This window comes from Drosophila ananassae, chromosome XL, assembly GCF_017639315.1.
Source record: "Drosophila ananassae strain 14024-0371.13 chromosome XL, ASM1763931v2, whole genome shotgun sequence".
Lineage (NCBI taxonomy): Eukaryota > Metazoa > Arthropoda > Insecta > Diptera > Drosophilidae > Drosophila > Drosophila ananassae.
In genome coordinates, this window is record NC_057931.1 from 2,448,659 (window position 1) to 2,474,208 (window position 25,550).

Here is a 25,550-nt window from a genome sequence, read left to right on the forward strand (position 1 = left end):
AAAGCCATCCGACCGTTAAGCTATCGATAACAGTTATCGAATATTTGAAAATAATAATTAAAATCCCGTTCAACACACGAATAACAATAAAGAGCAGGCCAAGTAATAATTTTATTTTATAGTCTCACAACTCCCAGTAGAAAGTTCAGTTTCGAGACACCTTGTGTCCTGAATAGTTCACTCACAAAAATTTATACTTTTTGAGTATAAGTACAGGACTTTTTCTCAATTTGTACTTTTGGCTACAGCATATTAGCTTAGGTTTGCACAATATATTTTTAATATATTAAAACAAAGGGTTCGCCGCGTTTTTAAAACGAAACCGAGCCGATACTAAATGGTTAACACCGCGATAAGCTACCATCACTATAGTTATCGATATCAGGAACTGCTGTTCTTGTTTGGTCATTTAAACAGGTAAGAAAACGCAAGTAATGGAGGAGGAGAGCTGGTGGGTCGACCAATTAAGGGCGCTAAAGTCGCCGAACCAGCGCCTGTCAGCGCTCAACAGCATAAACACTGCGTTCACCCAGGAGATGTGGCCACGGGGCGTTGTCCGCACAATGCTGAAAACCCCGGAGCTGTACGATTGTATTGACAGATCCGGCGGTGGAGATTCTGGACCTGGCCGGGAGGGAGTTAGCGGCATGGCTGTCGAGGTTCTGAACCACTGCCTGAACCAGCTGCCGTTGGACATAACCGACGAACAGCTGCCCGATCTGCTGGAGCCAGGATTGACCAACTCTAATCCCGTCGTGCGTTCGCTGGTGCTTCGCGCCATTCTCACCGAGGTGAACCGTCAGTATAATAGCGGCAGGGTACGTGAACTTCCCGGGAATGAGCTTGTCTGCCTTGTGCTGGACGAACTGAAGCGCCCCGACACTGAAGAGAGCACTGTGGCGATTGAAATACTGTCCATAGTGCTTCATCAGCGTGTGAATGATGGAGCAGTACAGGCTAAACTGGTACAGCTGCTGCAGCAGGACGAGATCGTGCGTTGTCGGGCTTATGAGCTGGGCGTCAAGTTGGCAAAGAGCAGCGCCGCCACCCTCAAGTCTGTGGAGTTCATCCTAGATGCTGCCCTCAGCGAGCTGGACAACGATGATGTCCTACTGCAAGCCAGTGTGATGGAGGTTTTGGTGCCTCTGGCGGAGCAAAACCATGGCCTTTCCTACATGGAACGGCGCAATGTGTTCGACGTGATCAACAATCGGGTACAGCGTATAGAGGAGAATCCACTAGACGCTCTCCTCATCCCTAGCATCATGAAGTTCTTTGGCAAAATTGCTGCCGTGCAGCCGCAGAAGATTATAATCGGGTATCCGAACATGCTGGACTGCCTGTTTCAACAGCTGCAGTCCGAGAATGAGGTGAATCTACCGACAGCCATGGACACGCTGGCTAATCTGGCAGCCACTTCACAGGGAAAGCAGTTGTTGCACAAAAATTTCCAGCAGTCGATGGAGATGACCCTGAAGAAGTACGCCTCCTACACCAAGAATCTCTCCGCGCCGATCAAGGAAAGGTTGCTTAACTCATTGGATGTGATTTATGCGGTGGAATCGAAACCGCCATCTCAGGAAATCAGGTAATTTATTTATTTTTGAATTATTTTACTCATTTTATGGCTTTCCCGTTCCAGTACGATTCTAAAGAATTGGTATGAGATTTTCGCTGGTGGCCTGCAAATCCAAATCATCATGGACCTGATCAACACGCCATTCCCGGACCTTCAAATAGCTGCCCTGGCGCTGCTGAAGAGCATCTGTCAATACCGTTTCGGGATTGTGGCCCTGAAGAATACCGGCGGAGCAATGGAGTTTCTGCTATCGCGGCGGCGAGATCTGCACAAGGAGGTCAAGTATCTAAAGTGGGAGATCATGGAGATGCTGGCCGTAAGCACAGAGTTCTCGCCAACCGAGACTATTCGTTTTACAGCTTATGTTAATGAGGGACCTTATCATATCCAGCCTGATTTGGATATTGCCACCGAACCCCAGGGGCGGGCTTAGATCTAAGAGAGGGGAGCTTTCCAGGAAGGCGATGCCAGGCATTTACGATCACCAATTTAAAATTGTTTGTACAGCAAGAATATAAACTAACATTTGAGAGTATGTATTTTAGGGGTTTACAATAAAATTTAACTATTAGATCACATGTAACACTCTTCTCATAGGGTGGATATTAGTTCTTATTTTGCCTTGGAAATGTTACGGAATATGAAGATTTCACTGAATAAAAATTAAAAGTCTTTTGCATTCAAAGGCAAAAGGATTAGAATATCCGATTGAATAAAATTCCACCCTACTGGCCCAACTGTCTGTAAGTCTGTCGATCTCGTGCTGCATTCGTTTACTTGCATCCCTTACAGGTAGCTCATCTGGCGGTGGGAGAGCCTTTTCCGTCCGGACCCGCCACCCACTCCGCCGCCCAGGTGGGCCAGGCTGACACTCAGACCCGACTCGTAGGCGGTCTGCGTCTGGGATCGGGTTTCGTTGTTCACCAGGGAGCAGCTCGGCAACGTGTGGCAGTATCGGCGGAGTTGCTGCTTGAAGGCGGCCGTCGTCAGGGTGTAGAGCACGGGATTGAGGGCGGAGTTCACCGGCAGAACCAGAACCGCCAACCAGGCATACAGATCCGGTGAAATGGTACATCCTGCGGGTGGTAAAATATTATTAATGCCACGTTTAAGTCACATGGGAATCTCAATTACCTGAAAGAGCTGCCACTTTCACTACGATAATGGGCAACCAGCAGGCGCAGTCGGTGGTCACAATTATGGCGAATCTGGTTTAAAAAAGGATATATAATGAGAGTGCTTAAACGCGAAGGAATTCCGCTTAAGAGTCGGATGGAAATTGGCCAAGATATAGCCGTCGTAAGGGGCCACATTGCCCCCTGCATGCATTTTGAAGGGGATCCCATGGAAAATGTTGAAAAAATGGATCCGAAAACCAGTTCTCAGATTTTGATGCAGATTTGTGGGGAATCGATCCACGAATCGTTTAAGGTATTCCGTTTAAGAATCGGATGGATATTGGCCAAGATATAGCTATCGGACTGGGCCATAGTTGCGCTCCCCACGATCTTAACGCTTTTTGAAGGGGATGCCCCAGAAAAAATCGAAAAAAATGGATCCCAAAATTGGTTCTCAGATTTTGATGCAGATTTGTGGGGAATCGATCCACGAATCGTTTAAGGTATTCTGTTTAAGAATCGGATGGATATTGGCCAAGATATGGCTATCGGACTGGGCCATAGTTGCGCTCCCCATGATCTTAACGCTTTTTGAAGGGTGCCGCAGAAAAAATCGAAAAAAATGGATCCGAAAACCAGTTCTCAGATTTTGATGCAGATTTGTGGGGAATCGATCCACGAATCGTTTAAGGTATTCCGTTTAAGAATCGGATGGATATTGGCCAAGATATAGCTATCGGACTGGGCCATAGTTGCGCTCCCCACGATCTTAACGCTTTTTGAAGGGGATGCCCCAGAAAAAATCGAAAAAAATGGATCCCAAAATTGGTTCTCAGATTTTGATGCAGATTTGTGGGGAATCGATCCACGAATCGTTTAAGGTATTCCGTTTAAGAATCGGATGGATATTGGCCAAGATATAGCTATCGGACTGGGCCACAGTTGCGCTCCCCACGATCTTAACGCTTTTTGAAGGGGATGCCCCAGAAAAAACCGAAAAAAATGGATCCCGAAATTCGTTTTCAGATTTTGATGCAGATTTGTGGGGAATCGATCCACGAATCGTTTAAGGTATTCCGATTAAGAATCGGATGGATATTGGCCAAGATATAGCTATCGGACTGGGCCACAGTTGCGCTCCCCACGATCTTAACGCTTTTTGAAGGGTGCCGCAGAAAAAATCGAAAAAAATGGATCCCGAAATTCGTTCTGAGATTTTGATGCAGATTTGTGGGGAATCGATCCACGAATCGTTTAAGGTATTCCGTTTAAGAATCGGATGGATATTGGCCAAGATATAGCTATCGGACTGGGCCACAGTTGCGCTCCCCACGATCTTAACGTTTTTTGAAGGGGATGCCCCAGAAAAAATCGAAAAAAATGGATCCGAAAATTCGTTCTCAGATTTTGATGCAGATTTGTGGGGAATCGATCCACGAATCGTTATAGGTATTCCGATTAAGAATCGGATGGATATTGGCCAAGATATAGCTATCGGACTGGGCCATAGTTGCGCTCCCCACGATCTTAACGCTTTTTGAAGGGGATGCCCCAGAAAAAATCGAAAAAAATGGATCTCAAAATTGGTTCTCAGATTTTGATGCAGATTTGTGGGGAATCGATCCACGAATCGTTATAGGTATTCCGTTTAAGAATCGGATGGATATTGGCCGAGATATAGCTATCGGACTGGGCCATAGTTGCGCTCCCCACGATCTTAACGTTTTTTGAAGGGGATGCCCCAGAAAAAATCGAAAAAAATGGATCCGAAAATTCGTTCTCAGATTTTGATGCAGATTTGTGGGGAATCGATCCACGAATCGTTATAGGTATTCCGATTAAGAATCGGATGGATATTGGCCAAGATATAGCTATCGGACTGGGCCATAGTTGCGCTCCCCACGATCTTAACGCTTTTTGAAGGGGATGCCCCAGAAAAAATCGAAGAAAATGGATCCAAAAATGTGTTCCCAGATTTTGATGCAGATTTGTGGGGAATCGATCCACGAATCGTTTAAGGTGTTCCGTTTAAGAATCGGAAGGATATTGGCCAAGATATAGGCCTAAATCCTAGCCTGGATGAAGGTACAAGTCCTCCATAGAGTTCAAGTAAAATGTGCGTTTCTTAGGAGCTTAGAAGCTCGTACAAAAACTTACTTAATAAATATTTTAGTTTTTAATTAGGGAGTAATGGCAGCTATGTCTTACCGCGTGGCCACCACGTTCTCCCGACCACTGTGGGTGCTCCGCATGCCTCCGCCGGAGTCCCGAATGGCCTGCAGCATCCTTACGTAGGAGAACAGGATGAAGACCAGGGACACGGTGTTGATGCAGATGAACAGCAAGGCGGAGTACTCCCAGCCCTTTGGAATTGAAAACGATACAGATATAATAAATTAGAATTAGAAGTGAATGAGGGCGGGGTGGGAATTACCTTCGTGTAAGGATCATGGATGTGCAAGGATAAACAGACGCCATTGTTGCCGTAAAAGTGGCTGCCGAAATAGGGATTGGGGAGGAGTGGGGCGGCGGCCAGGCCGAAACTGATGCCCCAGAGGAGCAGTAGACGCAGGACAATGCTGCAGATAAATATTTACATATTCGTTATTTATTTGTCTTTTGTGATGTTATTTTTACGGTCTAAATAAACAAAAACACATGTTTTGTGAGCCAACTCTGGCAATTCAATTTGTTAAATGCAATTTATGTAGTTTCTTGTTGATTCTCCAAAGATTTCTTTACTTTAACTTTGATAAGATGCTCTTGGATTAGCCATCACGTACTGCTTTGGTGTTTGACCTTTTCAAAATGATTTATCCCTTCTGGCCCGGCCACTTACCGTATCCTCTCCGTATCCCTGGGCTTCAGGGGTCTCGTCACCGACATCAGACGATCCCAGGTGACCAGGGTGAGCAGCAGCGTCGACGACTGGCAGCTGAAGGTGCTCAGGAAGCCTACACGGCGTATACATAATTTACATTAACATAATAGAGGTCAAGGGGGTTGTTGGGGCCGGGAAGGTCGTACGCACCTGCAAAGGCGCACAGACTGCTGTGGCGCCAGGCCTCCTCATATTTGAGATACTCGCCGCGAAAGTTAATGTCCGCACAGGCAATCAGCGTCAGGTAAATGCCCATGAGGAAGTCACTGGCCGCCAGGTGCCGGAGGTACAGCGAGTGCTCCACGTTGCTCCGCGATTTGTAAAAGTAGCGCCCGAGGAGGACCAGGAGATTGCCGACCACGGCTATGGAGGCCATTACCCAAACACTACACTCGGAAAAATGGACAGGAATTATAGGAATAATAGGCAATAAGGTCCTAGGATTATTCTATATCCTTGGATATTTGTTAAGATATATATGTTTTTGAATAATAGGCCATTAGCTCCTCAAAGCATTTCTCCCAATGATGACCAAATAAATCAAGTTGATTAATTGAAACATTCTTCCCCCTAAGCTTTGTCATAAAATCCCTAAAATATAATTTGTTAAGATGAATATCTGGGCTTGTGTTTGATTAGTTTAATTAACTCCTATTTAAAGCCATTAAAAACACAATCCAGATGAAAAAGAAACCTATTTTTTCGTAGTGCAGACTTACAAAAATAAATAAAAATAAATAAACCGCCACCTTTGTAGAAATAGCAGGATACCTGGACCTGGACAATTGTCCTCTTGCCTTTGGCCATAAATTCAGGTAATTAAGAGAAATTTAAGTCAACACTTTGGGCCAGAATTGTTACAATTGGCAAGAGGGAAAGGGAGTGTGGTCCTGCTGTTTCTGTGTTTTTGTGCTTTTGTGGCTGGCTCACAATTGGCAATTGCCCGGGTGTCTCATTATTGCAATTCCTGCTGACCAGCTATCCTTTGCTGGCCAGGACGAGACCTGGCTGCAAACTACAAACGCTGACTCTGGAGTACGGACTCCTTGACAATTATGGACAAAACAGCAATGGTGCTGATGCTCGGCGGCAATAAAGCGAGAGTGGGCTATAATTTATGCCAGTTCTGGCCACTTCAATTGCTCTCTTGGCCAGCTTGGCCTGATGATGATTGAGCGGCGGCTTCATTTGGCCAAATCACAGGATGCTCTGCCGGTAATTTGACTAAATAAATAGAAATTGTTTTCTAGCTGAAGCAGAGCTGAAGGTCAAAAGGCCAAGGAAATAAACTATTTGAAAATCCATTTAACCCGAGAGTTTACCCCATCACAGGTTATGGTCTTTAATTAAGTTTATACATTTGGACAGGGTCCTTAAAGTCCTTGAAGATATAGAGTTCTTCTGGTTCCACCTGCAGCCAGGAATTGCAGTAAATTTTCACAAAACTCCCTCCAGGGCACTTTCTCCAAGAAAGGGAAAGCCAGGTGGCTAATAAAACCAAAAAACCAGTTGAGAGCAAAGTGCAAACTGGAAAAGCGGAAAACCGGAAAACCGGAAAACCTGAAAATCGGGGAAGCTGGGAGCCGGAAAATAGCGGAAAACCGAAAAGTATTTAATTTTTATGAAAACGTCAACTTGGAATAATGAAATAATGTTCTAAGCACAAGAGTCCCGACAGGATGCCAGCATGCTTTTTCTTTGCTTTTGTTTTTGTTTATCTGGTGTGTTTGCTTTAAGGAGTGTGTGTGTGTGTGTGTGTATGACGCCATGCCAGGACTTGGCCAGGACGACTCGAGAAAAACCCCCCAAGAGATGAAGATGTAGATGAAGGCTCCGCACGGATAGAGTGTGAGTGTGTGCCTGCACACATTTTTGTGAAAAAGCAAACAAACACGATGGGAAACGTAATTTTCATTTGCAACAGGAAGACATATCCTTGAAGAGGACGACGTTGTGGCAGGCAGCCAGATAATCACTCAGTAGACTTGATGACAAGTGACTGCCGGTTGTGCTGTGCTGTGTTTTGTGTGCCAGCATCTAGTCCTTGTACCCCTTGAAGTCCTTGCAGTCCTTCCATTCCGCCATTTGCCAGTTGCCTGCTTATTTGTTCTTCCAAGTAGCTACTCCACTTGGCTTGAAAATCAACACAAGTGGAATGGGATCCAATATTTGGGCGGGAGACATCTTGAAGGGATGTCACACAAATTAGTCAAAGAAAATAAGTCAATTATTCGATTAGGGACATCAAAAAGTGGCAAGTATACCGAAATAGAGCCCCGTACCTTTTTTGAAATTGAGGAGTTATTGGCTTAAGGATAAGTTTGGCGGACAGAAGGACGCAGTGAAGAGCTTTTCCAAGTCCTTTAAAGCATCGAGATCCAAGTAGTCCAGGTTAAACATCAAAATCCAAGCAACCCTTTGCACGAACTGCCAAAATTAGAAAACTCCAGGGAGGCATTGGGGCCAGACTCTATCTGAATCTCAACCGGTACAATCAACATTGTTCGTTTCGTGATTAGACCCCTCCATCCAAAAAAAAGTACAAAAAATATACACAAATTTTTCAAATTGAAACGCAAACTGAAGAAGGGTCGGTAACCATTTCGGCAAGTAATAAAAAAAAACACAGGAACGGCGATATGTTGAGCGAATTGGATATGGGACCGGTGATCAGCCGGCGCCGTGGAGGTGGAGCATCCAGCATCCCGGAGGACACGGTCCGCACCCTGGGTCTGGGCTTTGGACTTGGCCTGGTGCCGGGCAGGGCGATGCTGCCGCTAAACGAGGATCAGCCTGGCGAGGTGCTGGCGAACGAGTCGTCGACGGAGGGCGGCCCGGAGCAGGATCAGAATAATCAGCTGCAGGTCCGGCTACTGGTGCTGCGCGAGCGTTTGCATCAGGCGATGTACAACTGAGAGCCACCAGTATTACTTAGCCAGTCCAAGCTTAAACAATGGCCGGCAAAATTTCAATTTAAATAGAATTCAATAAGGACTACAACTGGTTTGTTTTCTGTAGAGTTTCTGGGGGAAAGGAGGTACTCAATGTCATCGGAAGGACATTATTTTTAAATACTTTCCCATAATTGCAACACGGTTCTTTCCACTATATCCTCCCTATTACATCCTTTCCAATTAACTTGCCATCCTGTAATCATCCTCGTAGGCAGACCACTGCCCAAATGCCTAATCACTAATTGCAGGAATGCCTGGTTAGACTCTCAGTTGCAATTGCGATTGCAGAAGTTCGAGTGCCATAATGACAATGATTTAATTGCTGTCTAATGAATGCAAGTTTCTCGCACCAACCGCATAGCAAACCGACTGCCGAAAGGGCTCTTAGCCTGATTAAATGGGAGCCAAGGACTAAGCCCTAGCAAGGACTTACCTGCCACGCAGAATCTGGTTGTCCAGGAGGTGGAGTTGGCTGCTGATGCCGTCGCCGTGCGGATGACAGACCCTCACCTGACTGGCGGCACTGCACAAATGGAACCACGAGAAGTAGCTAGAAAGAGAAAAATAAAAAAAGGATATATCGTTTTAAATCGAGATAAGAGGATAAAGGGACTCTGGTAAATATTTTTCGCCGTGCATCAAAGGATGTGCCATTTGTTTCAGGATGTATCGGTCATAACCATTACCGGGTTTAGGGCTCAGGGTCTCAAACACTCACATGTAATTCAGGCTGCTCAGATTCTGTAGGACCCGCGGATCGAGTGTCTGGAAACGATTGCCGTCCAACAGCAGGGAAGTAAGGTTACTCAGGCAGGCGAAGGACCCCAGGTCGAATCCTTCGAGCCGGTTCTCGTTCAAGTGTCTGGCGAAGAGAAAAAATAACCCGAATTGTTAGGGATGTGCGGTTTTATGGTTCGAAGCATAAAAGCCAAGCTATTCCTTGTTTTTTTCGTCCTGGGGTGGTGTGCGTTTTTTATTTTACATTTTCCCCATCCAACCTATTGCTTATTTGCATTTGCGATTTGCAAAGCAGAGCTTAGGACATTTCCCTGGCATTTCCATCTGAAAGTTTCATCATTAAAGTTGCCTCACCGATGCCACGGCACGTATCCGTTTAGACCCTGTTTTGTTATTTTATTCAGAATGCAAATCATCGGCGGCCTTCTCAATATGCATTACATCACTATTTTGGAATGTGGCCGGAGTTTAGTTAAATGAAAAACTGTCAGCTCTCGTTCCAACAAGCCAACAAGGATAGCCCCCCCATTGGGGGCTCCACATTATTGATAAATTAAATTCCTCGGCCGTGGCGAAAACTTGAACGGCAATAAATCCAAATGACACTTTCTGCCACAGCCCCCCAGGCCACACTCCCGCCTATCCCCGCCTCAAATCATTCTATTCCTTCGTTTTCGGATCAGAGGTCCTGTCGAAGTCCTCTGGCCAGGCGTATTATTTTATGGAAGATGGGAAAGCCGAGCAAAATCCGTCAGAGGTCAGGGCAGAGTGACATTTATTTGTTATGGGGATACCCTGGATTTATGGGGCTTTAATTGGGGTGTCTTGAGTATCCTTGTTTTTGTTAATATTTTTGAAAGTTTAATATTTAAATTAAGCCTAGAACTCTACTTACAATCCTTGTAGATTACTCAGATTACAGAACGTCTCTTCTCTTATGTAAGATAGGCGATTTCCAGCCAAAAATCTTTCAAAAATGTATACAGAAATGGTTTAAAATTAAGTTGAAAAGGAATGTAGTTCTACTCACAGGAATTGTAATCGGGGAAAAGGAAAAGCCTGTTTATAAATATCCTCAATTTGGTTTTGGGCCAAGGATAACGTGATTAGGTTCCCAAGAGTTCGAGGAAACATTGAAGAATCCAATCTTTTTATACTATTTTCATTTAAATATCTTTGAAAATAAAGACAATATATAAAGTTATGACTTAAATCCTTTTAAACCACTTACAGTCTCTCCAATTTGGTCAAATGAGCAAAAACCTCAGCCTCAAAACTACCTATAAGATTGCCGCGCAAATCTCTTTATATAAAAAATATATTATGTATATTAAAAAGCAATTTTTTAAAAACAAAACTGAAACTTACAACTCCTCCAAATACGGCAAATTGGCAAAATCGCTGCGATTTAGTGTCTCCAGTCGGTTTCGTGCCAAAATCCTGAAAAACAGATAAAAAATCTCATTTTAATGCCGCCAAGTTGGCCAACAAAAAACCTGGCCAAAAGTCTCTACATATATCTCGATTTTAATTAGCCATTAAGCACTGCACCCCCTATCCTCTAGAGAGATGTCCTTTAACCATTTTCCTGGCCATTTTCTGGGCAATTTTCCCTGCATTTTTGTGAAAACTGGCCTGGCAAAGTTTCCAATGCAATGCCAACTGCAGCTGTGCCTCCGGATTTGCCATCCAGTTGCCATTCCGCCGGATAGTGGCCCAGACCCGGAGACGTAGCCGGAGACATTGCCGGAGTAGGACTCTGCCAGCACATTTTCCGCCGCAAAAGTGTAACTGAGTTGTTTATGTGTTTTTGTGTGTCGGCAGTTTTGTCTATTTTCCAGGGCATTCCCCGCCAATCCGGGTATGATGGATGGCTCTGGACTGGGGCTAGGACTATGAAAAAGTGGCTAATAAACCTTGTCCCACCAAAAGCCATGATAAATCTGCCCGAAATCAAATTGTTGGCAATTGATTGGCTTGATTTTGGGAAGGGATGTCTAGATATCAGACTGGAGGTCGGTTTTTAGGCAACAATTAAATAATATTTTGAATTATTTACTCACTGAATATATCTTAAGAAAAATGATAGATGTATTCATTATACTTCCCCCTAATTTTGAATAATTTTCCTTAATTTAATAACCTTATTTAATGCTGATTTCATAAAAAACCAGGTCATACCCATTTCAGACAGGATTTTCTTTGTGCTTTTTGGCCTTTACCGCTTTTAGCCTTTTGCCAGCTGGCTTTGTTGTTGTTGTTGTTGTTGTTGTTTCCTTTTAACCTTCAGGGGCGGAGGTTGGCAAGTGTGGGCGTGGCCACACCGGTACGAGTCAATGCACAAAACAAGCTGAAAACTTTTTACAGTCTGTGCTAATATTTTTATGCTCGCAGGCAAAAAATTCAAAAAAAAAAAAAAAAAAAGGAAACAGATACTGGAGGAGGCACGAATGGAATGCCGTGTGGCACATTGTCAGTTGGCTTTAATCTCGTGCCCCAACAATGGCCCAACTTTATGACCAATGGGCCAGCACAAAAGGCCTGACATCGATGATTAGCATCAGTAGTGGGTGTGTGTGTGCGTTTTTGGCCAAATAATCGAGCCACTACGTTTATTGGCAATTACTGGATTTTTGTCGTTTACCACCTCGGGTCCAAAAATAATCGAATGGCAGAGTCGAGTCCTTTTTATCGCATCATATCTCAGGACACCCCCTGAAAAACACTACAAATTGCAATCCCGGTACAGTTTCGCCCAAAATTTATATTTTTGCATTTCGGCCAGCTTTGTCTTACTTGATTTATGTTTAATTAGCATTTGAGTGTGCAATTGTATAAATTGTATAAATTATTTCTAAATTAGGCTCTAATAGCTTTAAGGCTTTAATGGTAGAAGAGAAAAATTAATATTTCCATTCATGAAATCAGACTTTCATGGCAACGCCCTCAGTAATATCCACTTTTTCAATTCCCAAATTCATATTTTTGGTTAAGAGATACTTTCACCAACCGGAAATGGTTCGTAAAGCATCAAGAACATGGCGTTAATGGCGGACGGAAGTCGCATAACTCCCGTTAATGAATATCGAGTGAAAGCGATGCCGGTACTTACAGAATCCTCAATTGATTGCCCTCGGGAAAGAAGTGTTCCGGCAGATGTGGCAATTTATTATCGTCCATATAACTGAAATGGTATTAAAAAAAAGGGAAAAAATGGTGGGAAATTATTAAAGTCTCGACTGCAGTCCAGGGCCAATCGAAGTAAACAGCAAAGTTGTGAGAGAAAAGCAACAAAATATGCCAGTTAAGTGCACATAAATAATGAGACTTAATTATGAATTATTGTGCGGCGAGGAGATGGTGTGTTGAGGCGTTAAAATAAGTGAAAGGATATATTATATATTAATTTATAGTTTTTAAAAAGTTGGGGGAGATCTTAGGCCTTAGACAGATTGGCGGGAAGACGAACAAATGGTCAAGAAACTAAAAACTATTTGTTAAAAATGCTGTTAATTATTAAAGCCCACTTACAGTGTCTTAAGTGTATTGTTCGCCAGGACATCAAAGGCATGCGAGGCAATCTCACGGATCGAGCAAAACTTCAGGACTCTGGAAAGCAAGATAAACAAATAAAAAATCAGAGGAAAGCCACAAAACTCAGACTCAAGTCGGGATGGGCCGGGGCGGGCGAGTGTGAATAAAACACAATAAATATGAGATTCAATTGTAAACTTCGCACAATGGCGCGCACAACTTTCGGTTCAAGTCCTGCCGCCACGCCCCCATTCTGGGGGGCAATGATATATCCTTAAGGATAATAATGCGCTTTGTTTTCGTCGGCGGCTCATTGTTTTGTTTTGTTTTTGGCCCGAAACTTGAAGCTCATTTGTTTTTGGAGCAAATACGAGGACTAACAAGTTAGACTTGCATTCCAACTTCATTAGAAAGTTGGGAAATGTTTATGTTTCGTTGAAACTTTAAATTAATTTTATATTTTATTTAATATTCGGACTGTTTTTGTCGATGCCTGTGATATGCCTGTGAAGGGTACTCAAATTATTACATTTTTGACATGGTTTCCATTTCAATGCACTTAATGGGCCAATAAATTCAGTTTTTTATCAGAAATAGGCATTTGTTGGTGTTTTTTTATGGCTAAAAGTGGAAAATGTCAGCCTAATTTTAAACACAATTGTTTTCTGGTTTATTTCTGGGAAAAGCTATAAAACGAGAAGAGCCCATGTGTTCACAGTGGAGGTACATAGGTATTTATTTTGTCATCCCGTCTCTCAAAGAAAAAATAGGATATTTATATCCCTGACAGAACATATCCAGAGGCAGATGAAAAAAATAAACATCATTTAACACCAAATCTAGCCGCGAAATCGTGGGAAAAACAAAATAAATGTGGGCAGTCGAATGACTTGTTGAAAATATCCTAAGGACATGGCGAAAATAAATGGCCAACGAGGACACCCTTGCCATTTCAAATTGCCGCAGGGCTTTGGGCTTCTCTGGTAGATTAGAGGGACATTTGAGGCAACAATTTGGCATTAAATTCCACCCAAGATTGGTGGAGAAACACTGAAAATATTTCGAAATATTTCCATATCAGTATCATCAATTTTTTTTGTGTACATTAGGGGACGTCACCCCTCTCATTGGTTAAATTTATACCTAGTTCGTGCTTAAGCTTAAAAAAAACACGAAACAAGGAACAGGACAAGAAACGGAGAACGGAAAACGGAAAACAAGGAGCCAGAAGGATATGTCCTGGACATGTCCTGGGAGCAGCGTCCATTGCACATGTAGCACGATTGTCTGGTTTAAGTTCGCCTGGAATGTCCTTTGCCAGAGTGACACATAAACTGCAACACGCGGCCTGCTGCATACATATGTTTGTCCAGGAAGGAGACAACTATTGGGGCAAAAAAGGATATGGGGGCGTGGGCTTATCCTTCTGCTTCACTGCGGCTTCTAGTTTGTACGTAATTTGTATGTAGCCTGTGCTACTCGTACAACGACTACTTAAAGGCACCATTAAGGACACAGCATGGCGCTAATATTCAATGCGGTCTGCCTTCCGTTCTCTGATGTCCCGATGCTCCAGGACTTTGGCCGGCAGCTCCTTTAAAAATTTGAACATCCCCTACAGCTGGTTGTATTTCAGTTTTAATTAAGAACCGAAAGGATGCCGACTCGAGGATAATAAAATTTATGCGATAGTCAACTTACAAACTCTTTAAGTCCGGCAGTCCATTGAAAAAGCTCACATCAATCGTTTCGAAATTATTGCCTGTTAGGTCTCTATTAAAAAAAGATTTTAAAAGTTTAAAAATATCAAAAACAAAATGGAGAAATTGTACGCACAACGTTGCCACCAGGCGTTGTGGTAATCGTTCCGGCAGGGCTTTCAATTGCTGGAATCGGCAAAGGAACTGATCGCCGCGACAAGGACAGCTGAAATTCTCATTGCGCCAAACTGAAAATGAATAAAGAATAATAGGAATCCCTTGTTTAGTTAGAAATCTCTTAGAAATAGAAAGAAATTATCAAAAAGCACTCTAATATAATCGAATATCAAATAAATCTTCTCTAAACTTACGACAATCGCCAATTGTGATGTTGTCGTTAATTCCAAAGAACTGTTTCCGGAACAAATGATCCCAGTAGTTGTTGTCCGCCTTGTTGTCACAGTTCTTCTCGTCGGAGGCATCGTCGCACTGGACCGTGCCATCGCAGTTGGCTCTCTGGGGCACACACTGAGCCGTACTGTTGCAGTGGAAATAGCCCTCTAGGCACTTGTCCATTGCATCGGGGGCCAGGATAATCGAATCCTGTATAAATGAGATCACTTTTCGGGAAGAAGCTTCCTCTTTTGCGGGCTTTTTATCGATTAAAACACTCGTTTCCGTTCCAATTCCAGTTCGGGTACTCTCCGATGATCCTAGAGCGGAGCCTGTGAGTGTGAGCAGGAGGGCAAGCAGAATAGGGATGGGAAAACGATCTAGGGATGGATAGAATAGGGATGGGAAATTTAAAAGAGATTAGAAAAATCGATAAGCGATAGAAAACAGTTTTTCAAATTTTAAAATGAAATTTCCAATTATAAATAGCAGAGAAACTATAAATAGCTAATCGCTAACTATCCAGGAAGTGATCTCCATTTAAACAGTGAAAATCAGAAAGCCAAAGCAATACTTTTTTCTTAATTTTTTGGCCAGAGGGAATCCACAAACGTAAGCAGCAAAAAATATAGAATTCAAACGAACATCTGCTCCATAAATTTCTTTAGCAAATGGGGCCGAAATATTTGTTTAACCAATTAAATGGGTTAATTAGCATCCGATTAGCTTTGAGCAGGAAGAGGGGCTGCTTTTTGGCCTATTCATTGATATTTATCTTGATGAACTTAACGAAAATACACGCTGTATGGGAATATGAATCCATGTGTGACTATTGAGTTTGGAAAAGAAGATGTTGTCAGTGCATTTATCATTTTTAACGATTGCATTAAATGCGTCGCAATAACCGACATGCACGCCCCCACACGAAATTGAAATCGATTGGCGGCGAGTTGCGAAATATCTGGAGAGTTGCAAAAAATTGTGAAAATTGCAAATATGTAAAATATGTAGAACGTATTTGTTGTAATAAAAATTACGCACAGTACATTTGTGGCCCAATGGCGATGAAAATGGCCCATGAAATCCCCGCCATGCCGATCCCCCATCTCGATTTCCATTTGACCCATCCGCGTCCTGCCGAATCCTTGAAGTCCTGGCGACATCGATAAGGCATCAACATCATCAGCATGACTGGCTGACTTTCAAATGGGCACTGAGATAGCAATTGGTTGAAAAAATAATCGAAATTGCCGTGTAATTATAATGAGAAAAAAGTCCCGGGAAAGGTAAACAAATGCAAATCAAATTAAAATGACTACCTGGCCGAATGGGATGAGGATTATTGACTTTTCGCCCACTGCTGAAAAAGGATTCATTTCTGCATAAATCATAGATGTATTATAGGGACAATAGGATCTATAATTTGCAGATAAATATAATGTTACAAAATCAAGGAATAAATAAATGGAAAATTCCCAAACATATGGCTTTGCGCGCCTCTGTCGCCAATCGCGAAACAAAAAAGGATACCAACAAGGATCCGGCGATTGCATTGCAGGTCATAACTCAGACAGAGGAGAGGACAACGGATTGCAATTACGAAGGATAAGGATTGCTACAAGGACAACAATACGGAATGGGAATGAGAATGGGAAATGGAGGAGATGACTCCATAAAAGTGTAATTAAGCGAGGCATCTGAGGCGCGAAAGGATACGGAATACGGGATAAGGACCGGGACAAGGACAAGGACAAGGACAAGGACAAGGACACTGAGCATTTGACACGTGTTGCTAATGTGCATGGCGGCAGAGCAGGACTCCTCCTCAAAGTCCTACCAAAGTCCATCCAAATCCAATTCGATTCAAACCCTTGCCGTCGGCGTATCAACGTTTTGTCAACACATTTTGCCGCAAATTGAAATGCTCGGACTTGGGCAGCCGGCTACCGGAAATGATTGATGATCCCACAGTCCAGGACATCCAGGATACCAGATCTCACCTTCACTCTAAGTGAAAAAAATGAATGGAGGTGAATGTTTTGATACTTTTTAGTCATAATTTCCCATTCGAGCCTCTCAACTGCACTGGGAAAAAAAAGAGAATAACATAAACAAATACAATCTAAACAATTGTAGGGAAAAACAACTCGAAGATATTTTTTTTCACATTCCATCTGAGTTTTCAAAAATATATTTATGAATTCCACAAATACTCCCCGGTACTTGCACTGCAAAGAATTCTTAAACAAAGAAAAGAATTTAACGAGTTCTAACAAGCAATAAAATCCCAATTAAATATTTATCCAAGGGCTGTCTGCAGTGAAAAAAAAACGTGGTTTAAAGTCAACAAATAAAGAGGAATTAGAGGAGATTCGTCTCATAATTTTCTATAATATTTTTCAAGTGCTCCCTAGCAGATTATCTGCCCCCTGGGATTTGTTTATTTAGTCCTGACCCTCCTTGCCTTTGCTTTTTCTTACCAATAACTTGCCCTTTTATCCTGCTACTCCTCTCACCTGTCTTGGCCCGAAAATAGCCCCAAGAGGCGAAAGTTCCAAGCTCCAAGTGTCTGGGCGACCTGGGCGGGGCAGCAATTAAAACAAACGAAAACCGAATTGGAATTCACCAAAATAGAAGTCAATTGTGCTCAATGCCAATGTAAACAAATGGTCCCCAGTTCGTTGTCCGCTGTCCGTGTCCGTGTCCGTGTCCGTTGTCTACTGTCCGTTATGGTTCATTGTCTGTCAGACTGTCTATCTGTTGAATCTAAACATTTAATTAATAAGGAAGCTTCTTACTTAAAGATTTTAAATGATATTAGTGGGTATTTTGGTTTGATGTAAGGTAGGTTCTATAGGAGTGTAGATTTTTCCCATCAAACCTTATTATTTAAACATTTTATTTAATAACACCTCACAGTTACCAAAAAATGTGTTTGCTGTCGGCATTTTTGATTTATTTGGCAAACAAACTATGTAGTGCTTGGGCAGCATATTAAATCGGATGGGAATGGGATTGGGATTGGGAATGGGAATAAGCGGATCTGTATCGTCCATTACGACATGAACTAAAAACAGCTGAGAAATTCCAAAAGTTTTATTCACTGAAGAGTGTTTAGATTCAAACTGGCGTTCATCGATGTTCAGTATTCAGTGTTCAGTGTTCAGTTTTCAGTATTCAGTTCGGAATGGAATTTTTATACTCGAATCGAAAGGCAGGGAAAAAGTTTTTCATTTTCTCGGCCAACAAAGTTGTAAACAAGAACCTGACTGGGCGGGCTGGGTCTGGGGCTGGAACTGGAAAAAAATGTTAAAGATTTATAAAAACAGAAGCCAATGATAAACACACACAAGTCCCAATAGATATATATACTCTCGATCTATATATAAAGACTCAATACCGTGCGAATCACTGACGGAGTTTTATTTTTAAGTTGGGCATTTTAAACAATTTTCAAAGCAAAGGCAAGTGGCCGACACTTGAGGGGTCTGTCGGCACATGGCAATGGGTTAATTGTTAACCCATTAGGAACCGAATCACGGCCCACAAACCGAACAACCACATTTAATTACTCTATGAAAATTAATCATTTGCATCTGGGCCTTTTTTTTGTTTTTTTGGGGGGGGGTTTTTTGTGTCAATAGTTTTTCCATTGTTTGAACTGCCGATGACAGTTGGAGCAGCAAAGCCGAATCTAAATGAAAATAAATGCGTTCCGAAATGGTTAATGTATAAGGTTGTGGGGGTCAGGGGTCAAGTGACAGGGACACAATTGAATAGGAAAAGGTCCTGGCAAAATTAAGCCGCTTCTAGGCAAGTTTTTGTGCACAGAGAGAGAAATAAAAGGTTACTATTCCAAATAGGAGGACAGATAGTACCCAAAAAAAAATCAAAGGACATCTCTAAAATATATATATTTTAGGCTAATATTCTTTATAGATTTATTTTAGTTAAAATTTGTATGTTTTGTATATTATTTTTCCAAGTGCCAGAGTCCCCCCATTTGGGCTTATTGGTTTTTATTTGCTTTCCCTTTTTTCTCTGTTAGGCTTCAATCAGGGAATTACGCTGGCCATTTTTCATTTTTCCACTTGGCAGGGTCAGAGGTCACATCACTCACACTCGCACACACGCACACCCGCACACACGCACACCCGCAGACATATGTAAATACCGCCGTTTTATCTCATATTCCTATTTGTTTTTGGCCCGAAAATCCCATACTGATTTGGGTCCCTTGTCTTTTTAGCTTAGATTAAAGTAATTTCCCCAAAAAAAATCCCAAAAAAAAGGGCATCATATTAATTAGATCAAAAGCTAATCCCCGGAGATATACTACAGCTTTATTTGGAGTCACAGGACGCAGGATAATATCACAGTTAAGTATCCAAGGACATAATCTACGACTCCAGTTGGCCAAGAAGAAAGTTGGCAAAGTTCTCCCTTTTGAAAAGTTTCCGGATGACAAACGAAAAGTTAAGTAAATTATTTCATTGATAGTTCTGGCTTTTTATCTTTCGATTTTGATGAAGAACTATTTTCAAAATATTCATCTTCTGCCGGATAATGCGTTTTCTTTAAAGACCTAATGTGCTGCCACTTCATTAGCGAATGCTGGAACTCCCAGGAGGCTTTTATTGAATCATTCGCACTTTCACCAAAAAGGACCCAGCTCCCAATTACTTTTCCCATTTGCCAGGATGTGAGGCTTTTTCGGCAATCACTCAGTCCTCCTCCGAGCCAGCACCGTCGGCCCATCCAGGCCATCAGATCCTTGATGGTTACACACCACTTCCGTCTTGAACCCTAATGAGGCATAACCTTTATGGCAGCCAGCTCCCATGACTCTGTCATGGACAATCGAATTATGCCTTACTTTAAAATGCCGCCAAATAAAAATAAAATAGAAATGGCTCAAATGTATGTGGATTACTTGATCAAGTTAAAAGCTGAAAACTGGACCCGAGGAGCGAAATGTGATACGGAGAGTGGGCGATGAGGACTTCTTCGGGCATCGATTAGCATCCCGTACTTTGGATAATGATATGGGTATGGATGCTAAGAAAAAAGCACTCAGAAAAATAGGTGAGTGTTTAAAAAACAATTATACCAGGTATGATTTAATAGTTTAATAACAAATGTAAAAATTAAAAGAGTTTATAGACTTTAATGTGGAGACACTAAAAGAAAAGTAGTTATGACTTCTCCAGTCTATATTTTCTGAGCTATACGATACCCGATACTTCTCCAGAAAATCTACAAGTGCCAGGCATTAATAGTTTCAATAAAAAAAGAAGTTTCCGAACCCCTTACTTACTAGCTTCTCAAAGATAACCAACATTTTAAAATATAGAACATTTTTCGCAGTGCTGGGCTAGATGTTAATGGATTCGCCGGAAAGGCCCACCCACATGAAGGGCAAGTGAAAACGGAGACTGCTCCCGTCCATAAATAACGATTGCTCCTCGTATTCAAATTACCTAAAACCTAAAAGCGATAGTGGAGTTGCCCGGCACTGGGTGTTATTTTATTCTTTCTTTTTTTTCCAGCTGACTTCCACCCAATATAGATGGAGCGAATTTTGCGCATATTTTCCGGGGTGAACTTGGCCAAGAGCGACAAGTTCATAAGTGGAAAATCGTTGCCCCTCCGGTATCCGCTTTCCACGGAAAATTGGGGAGAAAAATTGGGGGGGGGTTGTGCGCCTTCCTCCGGCTGAGTTACAAGTTGTTTTTTCCGCTTTCGAGTTGCCAAAAAATTAAAGCTTAAGCTTTTTATCTACGATTAGGTATTTACCAACGGAAAATAAAGTAAAAACCCGGATAATTGTAATTACTGCTAAGCTGTTTGTTGAATCTCTCAATTAATGACGCGGGAGGGCAGTACTCTATATGATATTATTTTCCGTGATGTCCTTATAGTTGTTTGAAATAAATGGAATTCCATGGCGAAAAATCCCCTTTCCCATAATTAACACATTTCGTTTATCTCAGCGGCTCCACTTTAGTTATTATTTTTCGAATTAAAAGATGTGGTTTGGGGACTTTCGGCTCATAAGTCAGGGTCGCCATGACACCATCCAGACTTTGGGGGGATTTTCCTAAGCCGTCAGAGCAGTTACAACTAATAACAGAACTTTTTCGGAGCATCAACCGTTGTCAGGCCGGCCCCATAACACTTTTGTGGTTAAGCCGCGAAAACCGCAAGGACGCAGGACCTTTCTACACCCAAAAAACAAACCAACAAAAAAAAAACACAGCGCCTCGTCCTGTCGTCCTGTTTCCACCTTGCACGAGGCTACCCCCTTGATCCTGGCATTTGCAATTCATTCGAGTCCATAAATCTAAGCGCCACTACGCACTTAAACTTAATGACATTTTATTACAAAAATTAAACACTCTGTCCATTATTTACAATATATTCTATACATACATTAAGGGATATAGCAGGGATATAGCCCCAACCCAGAGTCCTCTGGTTTAATAACAGAAATTAATATGCAAATTGGAGGCAAATTTTAATTGAAAATCGTTTGGTTGAAAAATACAATTTTTGGCAAAGCCAGTGAGCCAGAAAGTTTGTTTAGTCTTTCAGCCAGTCTTTCAGGTTTTTGAGGAAATAGAATTGCCTATTTTATAAGCTATAGATTAAAAAATAGATAATTATTAAAGTAACTTGTACAATTGTTTTGTCATAACAATTTTCAATTCCTTTCTTTTAAAACATCCCTTTCTCATAGAACTACCAATTTAAACAGACATGTTAGAAAAGTTTACTTTAAAGCTTAAACATTCCCTCATTGTTTGAATTATTTTACAGAATTTACATTGCATTGTAATTAAAACTTTTGTTTACTAAACAAAGAAAACGATTCCTTTGATAAACTTTAAGTGGCCAGCCAGGAAGTGCAATATGTTCCACCGAATGGTGTCCAATCACAGACTATTGATTTACATTTTAAATTCAATTTTCGCTTAATTTAAAATCAAAAATCGCGCCTGCCACTCTGGACTTGGCCGCAGATGGCCAATATCTTGGCCAACTCGACTGGACGGGTTTGTTATTCTCGGTTTCGATTTGTTATTTCGCGAAACTGCCAAACAAACATTGCCGATAAAGTAGATAAAAAAAAATTATATATATTTATATATAGACACGGGTAATGGTCGGGGTGTCTGGAATCTATAACTGCATCGCATAAATATACAAAATAAAATTAAGAAGAAATTAAATGTTTATTTATTTGGAACGTACGCATGATCACTATTATTGACACTGGCATCTCCTTCTTTTTCGGGGGCTTTTTCCGAAATCACACCAAAAAAAATTGTAAAAACAAAATATATTTGTTCTGTACGAGATTTGTTCTTTTTTAGGGATATAGCCTCTCGATCCGATTTCCTTATTTCACTTTTCCGCGGCACCGCGCGTTCACTGCCAGCGATAACAAAGAACTGAACACGGAAAGTGAACCGAAGCCGAGTGCCTGCAACATGTGGCATGAGTGCGGCGTCGGCGTCGGCGTCGGCCTCGGCAATCGGCATGTGGCCCATGGCCTGTGGCATGTGGCATGCCCTTCTCCAGCCCCCATCAGCCATCCCATCCATGCCCACTCATTCACCAAAACGACCGGCAATTTATGAATGAAACGAAAAAGCTCTCCGGCTCTCCTCGCCGCAAAACAAATGGATTTTCCTCAAGTTCAAGGTGGAAAGCCCTTGGCGGGAAAAGCTTCCTTCGCTCCTTTGAGTTTCGAGGGGTTTTTGTCCGAGAAGAAGCTTAAATCTCTATGGCTCTATGAGATCTACTACTCTCGAGATCAGGAGAATCAATTTGACGACAAAGAATCTAAGCCTTCTAAGAGCCCACTCGGCGTATGATTAATATTTCTTCGCCATTTTATTTCAGTTTTCTAATTTCCCACCTTCCCCCCTAAAACCTCAAGGAAACCTTTGTATTTTTCATAAATAACTTATTTAATAACATAATTTACAATAAAGATAACAGATACATGACGAAAGTGATGAGAAAAAAAATAAAAAAAAAATTATAAGATCCCTAGGTGTGGCTCGAAGTTCGATCCCTACTTAGTAGTGGTGGTAGTTGTTTCTCTGGTGGTGCTGCTGCTGCGCCAAGTTGGCCTGGGCGAAGATGTGCTCCAGCTCGGCATCGGTGAGCTGGTCAAAGATGCCTCCCTGGCTGCCCACTCCGGCGCTGCTGGAGCTCAGGGGAGACGGCTGGGAGCCAACGGGGGGCAGGTAACCTAAAAAGGATAACCAAAAAGGATAAAAATATCATTTAAAAGAGATCCAAAATGTGGAAACCTTACCTTCAGCTGGGGAGCTGCCGTAGGGAGGCAGGAGCGTGATGGAAGGACGATTGTTGGGCGTGGCTGCCGAGGATTCGGTGGGCGGCTGGTAGAAGACTGGCTTCCAGGGCTGCTGGGTAGGTCTGGCGGGTCCGGGAGCCGGCTGCTCTGGTTCCGGCAGCTCCGGGCTCTGAGGGATCTGCGGGGAGGCGATCCCTGTTCCGGATTCGGGAAGCACGGGCGTGGATCCTGGCAGGGGCACTATGCCGCCGGGAAACTGGGCCTCCGGCTGGATAAAAGTGGGCGGTTGCTGGGGCAGTGGTGGCTGAGGAGCCGCCGGGAAGAACTGGGTGGTCGTGGGCGGACTTGGGGGACTGGAGAAGGCGGGCACCGAGGGTACCGATGGCGCCGCCGGAGCTTGAGGGAATTGTGGGATCTGGGGAAAGCCGGGGAACTGGGGAATGGCAGGGATTTGGGGAATGGCTGGGATCTGGGGAATAGCTGGGACTTGAGGCACCTCCGGAGCTTCAGGAGCTGCTGGAATGGCAGGCTGAGCGGGCTGGGCGGGCTGGGCGGGCTGGAAAGTAAAGGTGGGCACTCCAGGGAACTGAGGGATCTGAGGGAACTGCGGGAACTGAGGGATCTGTGGAGTCTGGGGCACCTGAGGCACCACTGGCACATCGACGGCCGGAGCTGTGGGAGTAGGTACTCCAAAGGTCACTGTGGGCGGGTTAATGGGCTGGAAGGGTTGCACGGGCTGGACGGGTTGCACGGGCTGGACGGGTTGAAGAGGCTGGACGGGTTGCAGAGGCTGCACTGGTTGAATGGGGGTCACAGGTTGCACTGGCTGCAGCGGTTGCACTGGGTTCAACGGCTGGAGAGGCTGAAGAGGCTGGACCGGAATGGGCTGAACCGCCTGGACGGGCTGAACGGGCTGAACTGGCTGAACGGGCTGGACAGGAACGGCAGGAGCTGCAGGAGCAAAGGCCTGGACATAGGTGGGCTGGAAATACAAGGAAAATAATATAAAAAACCATTCCCAAACCTCTCCAAAAGGAAAACCCACCTGAACGGCGTGAACATGGGCGTGAGCATGGCCTGGAGCGTGGAAGTGGACGGGCTTGACGGCAGCAGGTGCCTGGAAGAGCACCTGGTGCGGCTTCTGGTGCGGGTAGTTGACGCTGTAGGAGGAGACCAGGGCGTTGCCAGGCCGCAGGACATACGAAGGAAGAGCGGCTCCGGTGGCGGCTGCCACTCCGGACGACAAGGCGGTGGCGATTCCGGCGGGAATGGCGGTGGCCAGAGCGGGAGAACGAGCTGGGGCTAGAGCGGGGCCTAGAGCGGGGGCTAGGGCAGGAGCCACGGCTCCAGCGGCGGGCAAGAGGGCGGCTGTTGCGGCGCCACCTAGTCCAGTGGGAGTGGCCAGCAGACCGGATCCGGAAGCCACCAGAGGCTTCACCAAAGTATGGCCGTACTTCACAAAGTGTCCGTGATGACGATGGTGGCCCGGGATGGCCGCCAGGAAGGCGCTTCCTCCCGGCAACTGGACACTGTAACCGTAGTGGGCGGCATAGGTCCTTGCCGGCCAGGGGGCGTGGCCACCGTGAAGGATTCCGCGCTTATGCTTTCCAGTCGTTGCTTCCGTTTCCTGTTGCGGCTCCGTTACTTGGACGGGACTCTCCTCGACGGCCGCCTCCGTGGTGGTGGGCGTGGTGCTGGGGGCAGGGGGCGTGGCCGTCCGGGGGCTGGTATGCCGGAGACGTAAGCCACCAGCCTCAGCGCCACTTAACGCAAGAATTAGGCCAAAAGCCACCAAACTGGTAAGAAGTTGCATCGTTTCGGGGTTTTTTTTGTTAAACTTAGTCGGTTAATTTATAATAATTTTTTATTTAATGATAACTTTATCTATTTATAGTCTGTTGGGTTTTCTTCGAGTGTAATCCGTTTAGTCTGCAGCGTTATGTCAACGCTGCGATGTCTGCCAAGAAAATGAAATGAACTTCCTTGGTGGCTGTTGTATTTATAAAGCGGACATCGCTGTGTGTCCCAGTGTCCCACCGTACAGTGGTCACTCGCCCTGCATACCAAGCAGTCGATGGAATCAGACAGAGCCAGTGCATCCGAAAGAAATATCAAATAATTGTAAATAAAATAAAATTACGCGGCTCATCGGAATGGCCAACGGCATTTGGTCAGTTTATGACTCTGGCCCGGCTCTGCCATTTCACTTGCCGCAATCGGAGGCCCCACAATCCACCCACCAGTCCGCCAGTCCACCAACCCCACCCCCTCCCATTGACACCTTCAAGCACCTGCCGGCGGACACCTCATTATGCTAAGCCCTC

General features: G+C 43.8%; 3 protein-coding genes across 4 annotated transcripts; 1 reads left to right on the forward strand and 2 right to left on the reverse strand.

Moving 5' to 3' along the window:
- Positions 1-135: 135 nt before the first annotated feature.
- On the forward strand, positions 136-2,282 carry LOC6504008 (26S proteasome non-ATPase regulatory subunit 5). 2 transcript variants are annotated; one of them, XM_014905652.3, is made up of 3 exons: positions 136-1,588; positions 1,643-1,895; positions 1,971-2,157. In XM_014905652.3, exons 1-3 carry the CDS (start codon positions 435-437, stop codon positions 2,010-2,012), a joined length of 1,449 nt encoding a protein of 482 aa, XP_014761138.1. In that variant the 5' UTR covers positions 136-434; the 3' UTR covers positions 2,013-2,157. The 2 variants fall into 2 exon arrangements, with proteins under 2 accessions (XP_014761138.1, XP_001963995.1); XM_001963959.4 differs by having other exon boundaries at positions 137-1,588; positions 1,643-2,282.
- On the reverse strand, positions 2,095-22,381 carry LOC6503651 (relaxin receptor 2). The gene is made up of 18 exons (XM_014905518.3): positions 22,152-22,381; positions 14,876-15,277; positions 14,641-14,752; positions 14,506-14,577; positions 12,802-12,879; positions 12,383-12,454; positions 10,639-10,710; positions 10,502-10,573; positions 10,301-10,444; positions 10,166-10,237; positions 9,251-9,394; positions 8,966-9,082; positions 5,729-5,964; positions 5,537-5,651; positions 5,132-5,276; positions 4,906-5,060; positions 2,714-2,787; positions 2,095-2,655 (listed from the first exon to the last, which is right to left on the reverse strand). Exons 1-18 carry the CDS (start codon positions 22,177-22,179, stop codon positions 2,366-2,368), a joined length of 2,400 nt encoding a protein of 799 aa, XP_014761004.1. The 5' UTR covers positions 22,180-22,381; the 3' UTR covers positions 2,095-2,365.
- A 478-nt stretch (positions 22,382-22,859) lies between these two features.
- On the reverse strand, positions 22,860-25,205 carry LOC6503650 (serine/threonine-protein kinase WNK2). Its single transcript, XM_032452608.2, has 3 exons — positions 24,272-25,205; positions 23,227-24,208; positions 22,860-23,160 (listed from the first exon to the last, which is right to left on the reverse strand). The coding sequence occupies exons 1-3, from the start codon at positions 25,037-25,039 to the stop codon at positions 22,985-22,987; spliced, it is 1,926 nt and encodes a 641-aa protein (XP_032308499.1). The 5' UTR covers positions 25,040-25,205; the 3' UTR covers positions 22,860-22,984.
- Between the last annotated feature and the right edge of the window lie 345 nt (positions 25,206-25,550).

Excerpts from the sequence above, each read along its gene's own strand:
- LOC6504008 (XM_001963959.4), top strand. The coding sequence starts at position 435 with ATGGAGGAGGAGAGCTGGTGGGTCGACCAATTAAGGGCGCTAAAGTCG. Across the intron at positions 1,589-1,642 it reads CCGCCATCTCAGGAAATCAG|TACGATTCTAAAGAATTGGT; the intron begins GTAATTTATTTA and ends TTCCCGTTCCAG.
- LOC6503651 (XM_014905518.3), bottom strand. The coding sequence starts at position 22,179 with ATGCCAGTGTCAATAATAGTGATCATGC. Across the intron at positions 10,711-12,382 it reads GGCAATCAATTGAGGATTCT|GATTTTGGCACGAAACCGAC; the intron begins GTAAGTACCGGC and ends TCTGTTTTTCAG. Across the intron at positions 5,061-5,131 it reads TCCATGATCCTTACACGAAG|GGCTGGGAGTACTCCGCCTT; the intron begins GTAATTCCCACC and ends TCAATTCCAAAG.
- LOC6503650 (XM_032452608.2), bottom strand. The coding sequence starts at position 25,039 with ATGCAACTTCTTACCAGTTTGGTGGCTTTTGGCCTAATTCTTGCGTTA. Across the intron at positions 24,209-24,271 it reads CCCATGTTCACGCCGTTCAG|CCCACCTATGTCCAGGCCTT; the intron begins GTGGGTTTTCCT and ends TTGTATTTCCAG. Across the intron at positions 23,161-23,226 it reads CGGCAGCTCCCCAGCTGAAG|GTTACCTGCCCCCCGTTGGC; the intron begins GTAAGGTTTCCA and ends TATCCTTTTTAG.